The 13,358-nt window shown below is 34.1% G+C and overlaps 3 protein-coding genes across 6 annotated transcripts in view; 1 reads left to right on the forward strand and 2 right to left on the reverse strand.

Moving 5' to 3' along the window:
• Positions 1-11,076, forward strand: part of LOC129939218 (electron transfer flavoprotein subunit beta) — an 80,907-nt gene extending 69,831 nt beyond the window's left edge. For 2 of the 3 annotated variants that reach the window (XM_056047150.1, XM_056047151.1), the window contains exons 2-3: positions 10,071-10,129; positions 10,238-11,076. In XM_056047150.1, coding sequence (XP_055903125.1) covers positions 10,079-10,129; positions 10,238-10,951 — 765 coding nt within the window. In that variant the 5' untranslated portion in view covers positions 10,071-10,078 and the 3' untranslated portion in view covers positions 10,952-11,076. Of the gene's footprint in view, positions 1-9,943; positions 9,990-10,057; positions 10,130-10,237 lie in introns of those variants that run through there. The other variant, XM_056047149.1, reaches the window with a different exon arrangement.
• Positions 5,388-6,485, reverse strand: LOC129939220 (D-aminoacyl-tRNA deacylase-like). 2 transcript variants are annotated; one of them, XM_056047153.1, is made up of 4 exons: positions 6,325-6,484; positions 6,157-6,247; positions 5,859-6,097; positions 5,388-5,789 (listed from the first exon to the last, which is right to left on the reverse strand). In XM_056047153.1, the coding sequence occupies exons 1-4, from the start codon at positions 6,365-6,367 to the stop codon at positions 5,689-5,691; spliced, it is 474 nt and encodes a 157-aa protein (XP_055903128.1). In that variant the 5' UTR covers positions 6,368-6,484; the 3' UTR covers positions 5,388-5,688. The 2 variants fall into 2 exon arrangements, with proteins under 2 accessions (XP_055903128.1, XP_055903129.1); XM_056047154.1 differs by lacking the exons at positions 5,388-5,789; positions 5,859-6,097 and having other exon boundaries at positions 6,153-6,247; positions 6,325-6,485.
• On the reverse strand, positions 10,998-13,047 carry LOC129939217 (uncharacterized). Its single transcript, XM_056047148.1, has 2 exons — positions 12,583-13,047; positions 10,998-12,015 (listed from the first exon to the last, which is right to left on the reverse strand). Exons 1-2 carry the CDS (start codon positions 12,910-12,912, stop codon positions 11,542-11,544), a joined length of 804 nt encoding a protein of 267 aa, XP_055903123.1. The 5' UTR covers positions 12,913-13,047; the 3' UTR covers positions 10,998-11,541.
• Positions 13,048-13,358: the final 311 nt, after the last annotated feature.

The raw sequence follows: 13,358 nt of genomic DNA on the forward strand, positions 1-13,358 counted from the left end.
TATTTAAAAATAGGGAAGGATTTAAGAGGAGATACCGATGCAAATAGTCTTAAAGTTCTGAACTTCAAAATGGGAGTGAAAAACAGAGTTGTCCAAACCATTCCACATTCTCGATGTAAGATTTAATAAAGAATCACTATACTTGACAGCATGCACGAAATTGAGCTCAAAGTTAAACTGATGAGTATACCCGGGTGAATTGTTTAAGAGGTGGAATGCAACTGGCTAGTTCAACAGAACATTGTTTGTAAAAACATCGATAAAACAACGAAAGGCATGAAACATTGCAGCAAGCGGTGTTCTAGCGATGTAAATGTTTCGATTATATTTCTATTGCCTATCATTTTAAAAGACCTTTTTTGTATTCTATTCAAGAGATTTTAACATGTTGTATTCAAGCTTTGGACGGATGAAGGCTTTGTAAATTACAGCCAGATCGGAAGGGGTGAAAAATTTCTTGCACCGCGTCGGAGAAATTCTAAGCACCTGGCAGTATTTTTGGCGATATCAAATATATGATCATTCCATAAAAGGTGATCTGTGATACACACATCGAGTACTGACAGTTGATTAGTTTCCTGGATGCAAGTGTCACTCATAGATAGTGGCATAGGGGGTGCGTTAAGCTTTAACGACAGGAGACAGCATAGAGTTTTCGAAGCATTAAATTCTACACGGTTTCTGAATCCCCATTGGACAATGCTGTCAAGATCAGAATTTAATGTGCTTATCATATGCTGCCGTTTAAGTTCCACATCCGAAGGACAAGGATGTTAATCTACAAACGAGTATGAAAAGCTGAGTGTACTGTCGTCGTCGGAGAAACACCAGCATTTATTTTATGAATTTCAGACTTAAAACCATCCAATACAACTTGTATTGAACGGTTAGAAAGGTAATTTCTAATCCAACGAAGAATAGATTCATCAATACCAAAAGCACGCATTTTCGATAAGAGAGCTTGGTGCCAAACTCTATCAAATGCTTTTGAAACATCAAGGGCAATAATCTTTCTCCAAATCGATGTAAAGATTTGTTCCATTGTTCGATGAGATAAACCATGAGATCATCAGTGGACCTATTGCTACGAAAGCCATACTATCAGTCATTAAGAAGCTTCCGTTCTTCAAGATACGAGTATTTATTGAGCTGATAATTAATAAGCGTTTCCATGACCTTGTAAAGAAGAGACGTGAGTGCTATTGGACGATAGTTAGAGGGAGAGGAGAATTCACCTTTTTAAGGGACATGCTGGAAAAATGCTTTTTTCCATTCACTCGGAAAAGACGTGTAGAGTGGGAGAGATGAAAAGTTTACGAAGTGCTTTTGCCAGCGTTGAAGAACACCTCTTCAGAACAATTGGGGAGATACTATCCGGGCCAGCGGATTTGTGTATCTAAAGGTCTTTCAGTACTCTTGCAACTGCACGAGTGCGAAAGAAGATTCGTCCCATAGAATAATTTACGCTCTCAAGAACAGGAGGACACTTTCCGGTAGCGTCGAATTAACAGCATATTGTGCTGCAATTGGGTTCGTCGAATATGAACATTACAGGTCTTTCTACCTTGTTTGAACTTATTCCGGCTTTCCTCAGTTGGATTGGCTTTATAACAACGGAAACTTACATCTCTGAACCTAATAACCTCTTTACAGCTCGAATTAAACCATGAGTTCTCTTTGGGTTTCATAGATTTCACCCTATTCGAGATAAAATTTCTCATTTCACAAAAAATTAAATGTGTAACCATATCTGCGTTGGAATCCACGTCACTATCGAGGAAGCATATTGGCTAGTTAAAGTTCCTGAAGAATTCATTGAGACCGTCCCAGTTGGCTGGGACACTGATCGTGTATTTACTAGGGTCAGATTTAAGAAACAAGTATAGGCTGTTGGCGGATTGACCTGCAACATCAGGGATTTGCGTTGGCTCATCGACAAGGTGAGTTAATTGATGTAACTCAGCAAAGATGTCAACATACCTTCCTTCCGGCGTTGACTGGTCAGAATAACGAAGCCAAGAAGAATTGAGTACATTGTAATCGCCCGCAATGACGATTTCAGTGTAAGGATAATGGGCAACAATTCTTTCAATGGAGTCAGACTGAGCATCAAATTCGTTAAAAGTTGAATTTCTGTCCAGATTTCGACTTCGATATAAGAAAACATGCGTGGATGATGTGCTTGTTTACCGTGAATTTTAACCACGTGAAGTTAAAGTTTATGTTAGAGCACAAACCATATTGTGGCTGAAGTTGGTATGTAATCCATGATGAGGAAAAAATAATGACACTAAGTTATACCCTTTTAGATTGAATTCCGAATGATCAGAATCTTCACCTATTTGAGTTTCACTCAATGCCAAAACAGCTGGCCTGTTTGATGCAGTGTGGACATATTTGGCATAGCAGTTCTTTCTTAAATCACGAATGTTGCTAAAACTGACCCTGAATTCACCCAACATTTTAATGTAGAAAAACTAGTAAAACAAATTAGGATAATTAGCGTTGTATATGTATTTAAATAGTTCTATCATGTAGAGGAACGAACGGCATAACGACTGCTGGTAGAAGTCTAAAACAATTCGGAGTCTATGTGAAATGTATAATAAGCGAACATTTAAAAATAGAGAAACTAATTAAAGAAAAAAATAAGAAAAATGCATACAAATTTAGAGAGTATTTGATATAAAATTTAAAAAAAATCAAAAATCGACTGTATTTCCCATCTAAATATTCATAATTTGGCAACGTAGTATCCTAATACAAAAACGCTTAAATTTAGAAACGGTGCTTTAAGTTTTCAGATATTACAGAAAATCTAAAATCAAATGAATATAATATGAATGACAATAAATGAATTTTGTTTGACGGTGGGTTGTATGTAATACTTTTAAGAATTTTGTATGATTTTCTCTCGAAATTCTTGGAAGTGTTACATACAAACCACTGTCATTTCAAAACTACTCTCTTCATTGAGATGGTTTAGACGGTTCTGAGTTCTAATTTATGTCACCTAAGTGTTTCTTACAACTATTTTCAATTAAAAGAATGATTTCAAAAAATTCCCATGTAAAAGTATTTTCAACATTTTTTTCTGCTGCAGCTTTCTCGATTTTATTTATGTTTTTTGACATTTAAAGCAGGGTTGCCCATAGAACATTTTGCTCAATGATTTTTTTTGGGCAAAATATTACCCATAAATTATGTCAAATATACATTTTTTGGACGTAATTATTTGAATTTCACCAATTAATTAGTTTTGTTAAAATATCTAATTATTTCATGGATTATATACCAAATAAATAAATATAAAGCTTCTCGCTTTTTATTTAAAAAAATATTTTATTTCAGTCAAATTAAAATGTTTATATGGGAATACAGGTTTTATTTAATTTGTTTGCAATGATACCAACATTTACATGTGAAATCACAATGATAGAGCGCTCCTTGTTGTGAAAAAAAGAATTAAGTTTTGGATCTCAAATTGAGATCCAAACACAAAGCAGGATCTTGTGTTGTTGTTGTAATGCATGTAAATCCAAGATCCGGATCAGATCATGTTGATAATAAAACGCGGCTATTATCCTCAACTATTTTGCAGTAAATAGCTGATTCAACTAACTCCCTCAGACACCCTAATACTTATCAGATACAAATAATATACTCCTCTCATTTCCGCCTCACTTAGGTTCCACACTCAATTTTCGTACTTTAGTTGGCGCTATAGCGCATTGTGCTGCTGGGCCTGAAGTAATAACTTTCGCCAGCTTACTCGATCTCTAGCTTGCTGCCTCCAGTTTCGAATACCAAGTTGACGTGCGTCGGCCTCAACTTGATCACTCCACCGGAGCGTTGTACACGCATTTTTTTGACCAGTGGCAAGTCGCTGTACAGCTCGTATAACTCCTGATTAAATCTTATCCGCCAGATCTTACTTTACCTGTCGCAGAACCTTCCTCTCGAAGATACCAAGAGATCTTTCATTCACTGGAAGAGGGCCATGCTTCTGCACCATACAGCAAGACTGGGATGATTAAAGTTTTGTACAGTGTCTCTTTGGTACTTCGCGATAGGACCTTATTCCTCAACTGCTTACTTAGGCCAAAGAAACAGCTATTAGCAAGGGTAATTCTGCTTTTGATCTCCGCACTGATGTCATTTGCAGAATTAACAGCAGTGCCCAAATAAACAAATTCGTTTACCACCTCGAAGTTGTACCTGTCAATTGTCACATTTTGACCAAGTCTACGGTGTGATTCGACTCTATTTGACGACAGTAAATACATCGTTTTGTCCTTGTTAACGTCAAAACCCATTTTCTTCGCCTCAGACTCGACATTAGAGAAAGCACTCGTCACTGCTCGTTTGGTTCTTCCCATAATGTCGATGTCATCTGCATATCCAAGATATTGTGTGGATTTTTAAGAGATGATGCCACTTGTATTGGCGTTGGTGTTGCGCACCACTCTTTCAAGAACAATATTGAGGCAGCTACATGACAGCGCATCGCCTTGTCGAAGTCATCTGGTGGTTTCGAAGGTTTCGGTCGAGTCTCTTCCAATTTTCCAGCGTCATCCTGATAAGTCGTATCAATTTTATAGGGATACCAAAACTCAATATGGCACGGTATAGTACGTTCTTGTCTATACTGTCATAAGCTGCTTTAAAATCGATGAAAAGATCTTGTGTTAAGATGTTATGTTCTATTCCAGGATTAGGCGTAGAGTGAACATTTTTTCGATAGCTACATTTTCTACAGTTCGGTATCTAGCTACATTTTGATGTGGTTAAAAAATCATAAGTATTACTTTTACATATATGTATGAGTCTTTAGCATGAGTAAATGCGAATTTTAATTTCAGTAATTACCTTTAAAAAAGTCTATTGCACAGGCAAGCGCCCGATAATGACTTATTTCCAAGGTGGAAGGGAAAGCGAGAAGGTTGCAGTTCTTGTTTTAATGAAGGAGCAGTAATGTCTATTCCTGCTCCATTGACTCCTTAGATTAAATTAATGTTGTCTAATTTTCTTCTAGAAATGTATGACTAACACTTTTTACGAGTTGGTTCCTTTTCAATCAGACGTTAGTATTAGGTGTAAGGGTGTTATTTTGAGTTTTTAACTTATAAGATACGACGGGTTCCTTACGCTTATTTTTTAATTTTATCTATCGGAGCTAGGCTAAACAAATAAATGATGGATTTTTGTTTAAACACATTTAATTTAATGAATTGTACATTGAAAGTATAAGTTATTTCTAGGATTTTAAGAATATTCTTTGTAAAAATAAATAATAAAAAGTTGTGAATACAAGATTTACCTGTGGCTAAACACTTGTACCCGGACACTTTTACAATTGTTCTTAAATAAATCAAGATACTATAAAATTGAAATTTATTTAATTTTTATTTAAATAAGTTAAGTTTTTTTAAATAAATCATTGAATAAAATAGAGATAACAAATAAAAAGTTAATAATGCTTATGATAAACCTACAATTCATAACTAACTTCAGAGTAAAACAAATGCTTTAGGTGGCCGGGTATTGTATTGTATTGTATTTGCTTGTCCATAAGGTTAAGGCGGTCGATAGCCCAATAGGGGTGAGCGAGCACTATTCCAATTCATATACAAATGACATTATCTAATTTTATTTACGTGTATAAACCTTTATACTATAAAAGGTTGATTAGGAAGCTGACTGGTCCGACACGACTGGAGATTCCAATGTTATTGTAACTGGTCCATCATTTTGAATATGAACAACTCTCACAACACCGTATCTGCCGTCTAAAGAGTTAAATAAGCAAATATTTTAGTTATGATTTTACAATAAAAAGTAGATAAGAATATATGTACCTTTGATCTTTTCTTCACAATAGTTTAATGATAATTTTTTTAGAAAACTATAATATAGATCTCTTGCCTCGTCACCTTGCATTGCTTGATGAAATTCCAATGAATTACCCTTTAATTTATTATAAAGCGAGAACTGGCTCACACAAAGTATCTCCAAGTTTGAATCTTTAACATTTTTATGCCATCGTTTACCAGTTTCCTTATCCTCAAATAGTTTTAATGCCAGCAATTTTTTTACCCTAATTTTGTTTAACTTCTAAAATAATGAAAATAATACAAAATGTTTATGTATATTTACATATAATCCACATCTTTTTCGGTGTCGTTTTTAGAAAAGCCCACAAAAACACAAAGTCCTTTATTTATACTGCATACTTCCTCGTCCTCAACTGTAATCATTTGTTTAAATTATTTATTATTATGTTTATTATATGAATTAATTGAAATTCTATTGAATTAAACCCACCTGTTACTTTGGAGGCTGTTACTTTTTGCACTACCGCTTTCATTTTTAAGTTAATTGAATTATTATTTAAAATAAAAATTTGCCCACCAAATGTTGTGTGGTTTCAAGATGTAATCAAAACTACTCAATTGCCAGGTGGGAGTCAAACATCAAAAACTGACATTTCTGTATTCGGTTTGTATACAAAAAGCGGAGGTCTAAATGTGCGAAAGTGTGCGTAAAATGATGAAAATCAAATTGCCTTATTTTTAAACATCGAGGGCGCGTTCAAAAATAGAATCTCAAGTGCTGACTTTGTCTTAAATTGGAAGATTTTTATATTTTTTTTTTAAATTTAAATCAAAATAAAAGTTGTCACTTTTTTTAATTTAATAAAATTTTTACAAGAACATATTGGCTGCGTTCAATCTCGTGTTGTATAGGGTATCTTGGATAGGTGAATTTTTAGATATCTTGTTGAATGAGTTGGATAGCTGTATTGTGATAACTGTCAGCAAGTCAAAATTGTCGTAAGATTAAACATTTAATGGATAATTCAACTGATTCGTCGGACGATGATGAATTGATAGGTGCGTAACAATTTAATAACTTAATCTGTATTCTATGTTAAATTTCCTCTCAAAATGATTAATAATTTACTTTCGAAATCTCCGGTTTTAAACGATTTGCCTTTTGACTATTATTAAGTGAAAATACCGTCTATTATGTATAAAACATCCTCAAATACAACTTCAACTAACATTTTGTATCTTTTTGTTTACCAAAAAATACAAACAGCTGAAATCAATTTTCTACTTTCTTGAAATTCAACCATGTTTTGAATCAGAAATTCTTGAATACCTTTGGATTCCTTTTTTGACATCTCAGCTGTTTTGGATCAGCTGTTATTTTACACGTAAAACACTGACAAAAAGGTATCCGGATAACCTATCTGTCTGAAATTGAACGTAGCCATTTAATGACATCTTGGTGTTTTATTTTGTTTACTTAAATTATTTGCTAACACTGCTACTCTTATAGTATCAAGGGAAATGAGCAAAAGTGCAATGGAGTATTTTTGATGCAATCTTTTTGGTTGATTTGCACGTACCTGAACTTCGAAGTCTTCACACAAAGAAGATACAAAATAACCAAATCACACTTGTTGAACAGAGACAGAGAGAAGATCGAAAATGCTGACGTATTCAAAAAAGGAGATTTCAGAAAACCAGATGAAGATTATAGTGAGGAAGAACATGTTCATCTTTTTTATAGCATCTTCGTCTTTCATTAGAGTTTTTACACATTTTTGTTCCAGAATTTCATTTAATATAAATAAATAAATTGAATGAATTGGGTGGCGCAACAGTCCGTTGAGAACTAGGTCCTAGTGACATACAACTCTCAACCATTCCTGTGTGCGAGTAATGTTGTCAGGAATGGAGGGACCTACAGTCTATATGCCGAATCCGAACGGCAAATTTTGAGAAAGCTATTTTTCATGACAAGAGTTACTCTTGGAGAATTTGTCAATTCCTCGAGATTAGAGGACATAGGCAGGGATCGAGAACCCAAGACCTCTGGCATGACAGTTCAACGCACTAACCATCATGCCACGGGTTCTACTATAGAATTTCATTTGAATTTCCTTTTATTGTGAGGTTCATGAGAGATTCTTTTCTAAATTTGAATGCGTTTTTACAGTTTTCCAATTTTTGTTAAGTTTTTTATTTCTTTCATTACACTTTTGTTAAGGCTTGCTTCAACACTGTGCTGTCAAAATGTGAAAGTATTTTAAAGGAAGTAAACATATATTTTAAATCTTCATCTAATAAATTTGAAAACAAAAAAAAATCCCTTGAAGAAGTTGAAAAATAGCCAGCGAAACGTCGGGTAACAGAAGATTAATGAGTTTTTTATTAATTGCATCAAGAACATTGATCATTAAAGCCCAATCAAACAAACATTATTTATTAAATCAAGAACTTATGATCCAACAACCAAACCCGGAAGTAAAAATAGTTAGTATCCGTGGCACGATGGTTAGGTCGTAGGATTGTCATGCTAGAGGTCTTCGATCCCTGCCTGTTTCTGTGTGTATAACTTTTTTGTGTTTGCACTTTACAGAATCGAAGTCTTCAATTGAAGCACTTATGTGGTTGGATTTTAACTCTGTTTTTCGTCAGTTTTGCTAATAAAAAACTATTATTGCACTGTCTGCTTACTAAACAGTTGAATTAAAGCTACAGTTTTTTAGTTTTATGTAAGTACTCCTGAGTTTAACTCGCACTCATAGAATCAACTCAAACCAAATCAAATCAGCTGTTTAATTAGCTTGTAAGCAAAACAAGCTTTGGCTACCGAGAATCGGTATCTTGATAGACGTTTTTAAGATGTAAAATATTGAAACAAGAAGAGTTATTTCGTTTATTTTCAAAACGATTATTTTAAAAGTTATCGTCTATAATTTGCTTCACATAACTTTATCTATCACTATCGCCCGTCAATCGTTTTCACTTCATGATTCTTCACTACTTTGATAATGTAACTGAAATGTCAAAATGGGTGATAATGCTTATTCGATATCTTGAAAATGTAACCAAGTTTCCCAAACGTGTTATTTTTCTAAATTGTGAAAGTTTTCAAGAAATTTCCTGTTATCAAGAATACCTATTATTTTGTGTTTTTTATTTTTTGCCGCATCCGACGATATAGTCCAACTTAAAACGTTACCTATTTATGTCTTACATTTGTACTTTATTTTGCATTTGGAAATTAATGACAGACGATACCTTTTTAGCTATTGTGCAAACGCTATAGTTTTGACGATATCACTTTGACGATTATCGTCTTAAGTGAAGTGAGACTATCGGCGAAACTCTATTGTCTGACAATAATCGTTTTACGGAATGACCTCCCTGATTAGTTGAATAGAGATACTAGGCAAAAAATTCAGAGATTTGTATTAATGCATATTATAGGAATAACTTTTTATGGCATATATCTATTTCGCTCTGCCTTTCTTCACAATTGTAAGTTCAGATACATGTTTATTTAGCAAAACATGTTCGTCTTCATATTTGCACTATGCGATGGCTTAAACTGTTTAGCGTGTCCACGAGTTTTATGTTTTATTAGTACAAAAAAATTAGGAGTTGATTGTTTTATTTTGTATTAAATTTCGTGACAATAGTGAACTTTTTTTAAACTCTATCTCTTGTACCTTAACCTCAAAAAGCTTTTTTTCAAAGACAAAGTATGAAGTTTGACAAAATAAACAAAATGCAAAAATCCGTGAAATAAGTTATCCGTTTAACAAATGTCATTTAAAGCTAACACACGTTTAACATTAGAATTCTGATTTGACATACGTGTTATATAAAATTATTATGGTATCATCATGTAGCCGTTTTTTTTAGGTGTTTTTTCACCGTTCCAAGTTTTATATAAAAAGTAAACAAAAATTGCAATAGCTAATGCCACCATAGCCACTAGATGCCGCCCCTATAAAAGCCCACGATGATAGTACTTAGGTTTTTTTTATATAGAGATAAATTATAAATTTTGCAGCCTGAAACGCAACCATCTGTTATCAATCCTCATGTCAGCCAGCTGACAATTCAACCTGTCAAAAAACAACCTTTGGACCAAAGTTTCTATTTAATTTTTTCAGTTTTTGTCTTTTGGTTAGTGTCCTCGTCTTTAATTATTTAAATTACTCAAACTTTTATTAATATTTTCTTATTTAATTTAGATTTGAAACTAGCAAAAAAAAATGGCTCGAGTATTGGTCGGTGTGAAGCGTGTAATTGACTACGCCGTTAAAGTAAGTATCGAAATTCCTTATCTGCAAACCTGTTGCCAATTCCATGTCTTCCATCTTCTATTACATGAATTTGCGTAATCACTTACATACATCATCTTCTTAATCTAGGTTCGCGTTAAGCCAGACAAGTCTGGAGTTGTTACAGAGGGTGTAAAGCATTCGATGAATCCATTCGATGAGATCGCAGTCGAAGAGGCAGTAAAGATGAAGGAGAAGAAACTAGCCTCCGAAGTGATTGCTGTTTCGGTTGGTCCAACACAATCCCAAGAGGTCATTCGTACAGCATTGGCCATGGGAGCAGATCGAGGAATTCATGTTGAAATTTCCGGCAAGGACTATGAACTCTTGCAGCCAGTTCATATCTCAAAAATTCTAGCCAAGCTAGCTCAGGATGAAAAGGCTGAGTTGGTAATTCTTGGCAAACAAGCCATCGATGATGATAGCAACCAAACTGCTCAAATGACTGCGGCCGTTTTGGATTGGCCACAAGGGACTTTCTGCAATAAAATTGAAAAAACTGATGCTGGTCTAACCATTAGTCGTGAGATCGATGGTGGTCTTGAGACTATCAAAACCAAAATACCAGCAGTACTCAGTGCAGATTTACGTCTCAATACCCCACGCTATGCCACACTCCCAAATATTATGAAAGCCAAAAAGAAACCAATCAAGAAGACAACTCCCAAGGATTTGGGTGTCGACACCACTCCGAGGATTGAGATCATTTCAGTTGAAGATCCTCCAGTGCGTCAAGCTGGTTCGGTAGTTCCTGATGTTGACAGTCTCGTTGCCAAGTTGAAGGAGGGAGGTTTTGTTAAGTAAACAGCAATAAGAACAAAGAAAATAAAACTCTTGTTAAGAAGAAAGATTTTTTTCACAATTTATTAATCGTCAGTTTTTATTTTTAATAATTGGAAATAAATGCATTTATAATTATATACACCCAACTTTTAGTTGTGTCATTTCTGTTCCTCAACATAAAGGGATTTTAGGATAATATAATTCACCTACAGACGTGATATTTCAAATTGTAGGTTGTAGACTACCTCTACGACTATATCGTCTCTTAAGACCAATTTTTTCACTATTGCTTAACTTTAAAGTTGACTTCAACTCAAGAGTTGAAACGCAAATACAAATTTCTTTCTTTTTTCGATATTTGGCAGTTTTTAAACCTTAGCAAAGCTTGAATATGTCTATAATGCTTTATAAAACAGGCAACAAAAACAATATTAGAATTTAAATCTCAAGTTTGCTTTTCCTTTACTCTACTTTTTCATAGAGTTGAAATCCAAACTTGAAACCGTCAACTTTGATTGAAAAGAAAAAATCAGCCTTAATCCATCCAAAGTCAATGAATTGAAAAAAAAATACAATAAAGTAACAACATGTTTTTCATAACATTTCTCACTCTATGAACCGAGATCGGGATCTGGTTTTGGAATAATAAAAGGATCTGGCACCGAAGAAGGTATCACTGATTTACTATTAGCTTCTAATGCATCCGATGAAGCTTCCTGAGCGTAAACTCCCATAGTTAAGTTGAAAACTATATTTTCAATATGATGCTGTGCAATAGCAATGTCATTTTTACTGCGATTGGATGTGCGAAGTTTATGGGCTATATGCTCGCCATAGATTGAATGTTCATCACGTTTTCCACTCTCATCCAATAGAGTTTTTATACACTGCAGGGCATCTTCGAGAGTTGATTCTTTTGTGTTTGATTTTCTTTTTTTAGTTTCTGGAACATCATATTCTTCTTCTCCTTCATTCTCTCCACAATTAGTAGAAGATTCAAAATCTCCGCTTTCATCTTGATGTTTAGAAGTGGCAACTGAACTTTCTTCTGTACCAAATTGTTTTGAACTACAGTTTGATTCGCTCTATAATTTAAAAGAAAAAAGTTTCATTACGTATGGATTTGATTATAATGCGTTGTAAAATTAAGTTTACATGACAATTGACATTGTTTCAAGTTTTGCATGGTATCATGTATTCCCAGATCCCACTGGTTTTACCTTAAAATAGTAGAAAAATGTCCAAAACCCCCTAAATCCTTTTTAGCCAAAATAAACTATAACTTTTAAACGATAGCAATGAGTGAAACATTTGAAAGTTATTATTCTGTAGAGAATTTTATTTGCTACAATTTTGTGGTAAAAAGAATCAAAAATACACATTTCAAGGAAGGAGACCTCCAGAAAGACAAATTTAATAAGGCACTTTTCATGAAAAGTATTACTCTTGGAGGATTTGTCAATTCCTCCCAAGAGGGAGTAGATGGCACAGACAGGGATTGAACCCGACTTCTACTATGACAGTCCTACTCACAAACTATCAACCACGGGGAGGTACTATTATTTTATTACACTTTTTAGGTCGAAATAAAAAGCAATGCTGTATCAAATGTCTTGTTTAAATTCAACCTACGAAGCCAACTAAAAACTTACCATAAAACTTTCCGAAGCAGCCGAGCTACTTTTGAATTCATTTTCTCGCAACAAAAACATCAGTGGACGAAAAAATATCCACGGATGATTTTTTAAATAATCACTTGGTTTTTTTTCATATCGCTTTGTTTCTGTGCAAAATTTTCTGCGTAATGATTTAATTTTCTTTTGGATTTCATCTGATGTTGTTTCTTGCACTTCGGCAATATACGACCATAGATTCATTCTCAATTCTGGGTTTTTCCATCTCACATTGCCCCTCCATAAATCCGGATGTTGTTCGTATAGTTTAATTAATAATAGTGTATTCTCGTCAGTCCACGTTTTCATTTTAAAGTATTGTTATTATTATTTATAAAATATTCAGAGCTTCGAAAATTAAAAAGCAAATGCAAGAAAAAAGTTAAAAAAGCCGGAGGAGATGCCAGCAGCCCAGCGCCAGCTGTCCAACTTAAGGTTGTCAACGAAAGTAAATATAAAGAGTATGGGACTCTAGATTTCTGAGTGAAAGAGAGTTTAAAGAGAATTCCAATTTTTAGAACAGGCTTGCCATATATTTTTCCAAAAATTTCTGACACATTAATATGACAGCACAAAAGTTATATTTAACAGAATATTGGGCTGGCTCAGGCCACAGTTAGGTAAGGCAAGTTTCTAGTATCCAATTTGTTATATTATTGAAAGACTTTTATTAAGATTTCAGTGTTCTTTATTTGAGCTTACAAAGTGAACTGAAAGACCAAGAAAAACTATCAAAAAGCGAGACCCCCACGCTA

Source organism: Eupeodes corollae, chromosome 1, assembly GCF_945859685.1.
Source record: "Eupeodes corollae chromosome 1, idEupCoro1.1, whole genome shotgun sequence".
Lineage (NCBI taxonomy): Eukaryota > Metazoa > Arthropoda > Insecta > Diptera > Syrphidae > Eupeodes > Eupeodes corollae.

Excerpts from the sequence above, each read along its gene's own strand:
- LOC129939220 (XM_056047153.1), bottom strand. The coding sequence starts at position 6,367 with ATGAAAGCGGTAGTGCAAAAAGTAACAGCCTCCAAAGTAACAG. Across the intron at positions 6,248-6,324 it reads AACAGCCTCCAAAGTAACAG|TTGAGGACGAGGAAGTATGC; the intron begins GTGGGTTTAATT and ends AAATGATTACAG. Across the intron at positions 6,098-6,156 it reads GAAAAAGATGTGGATTATAT|GGTAAAAAAATTGCTGGCAT; the intron begins GTAAATATACAT and ends AAACAAAATTAG.
- LOC129939217 (XM_056047148.1), bottom strand. The coding sequence starts at position 12,912 with ATGAAAACGTGGACTGACGAGAATACACTATTATTAATTAAACTATAC. Across the intron at positions 12,016-12,582 it reads CTGCTTCGGAAAGTTTTATG|AGCGAATCAAACTGTAGTTC; the intron begins GTAAGTTTTTAG and ends TTTAAATTATAG.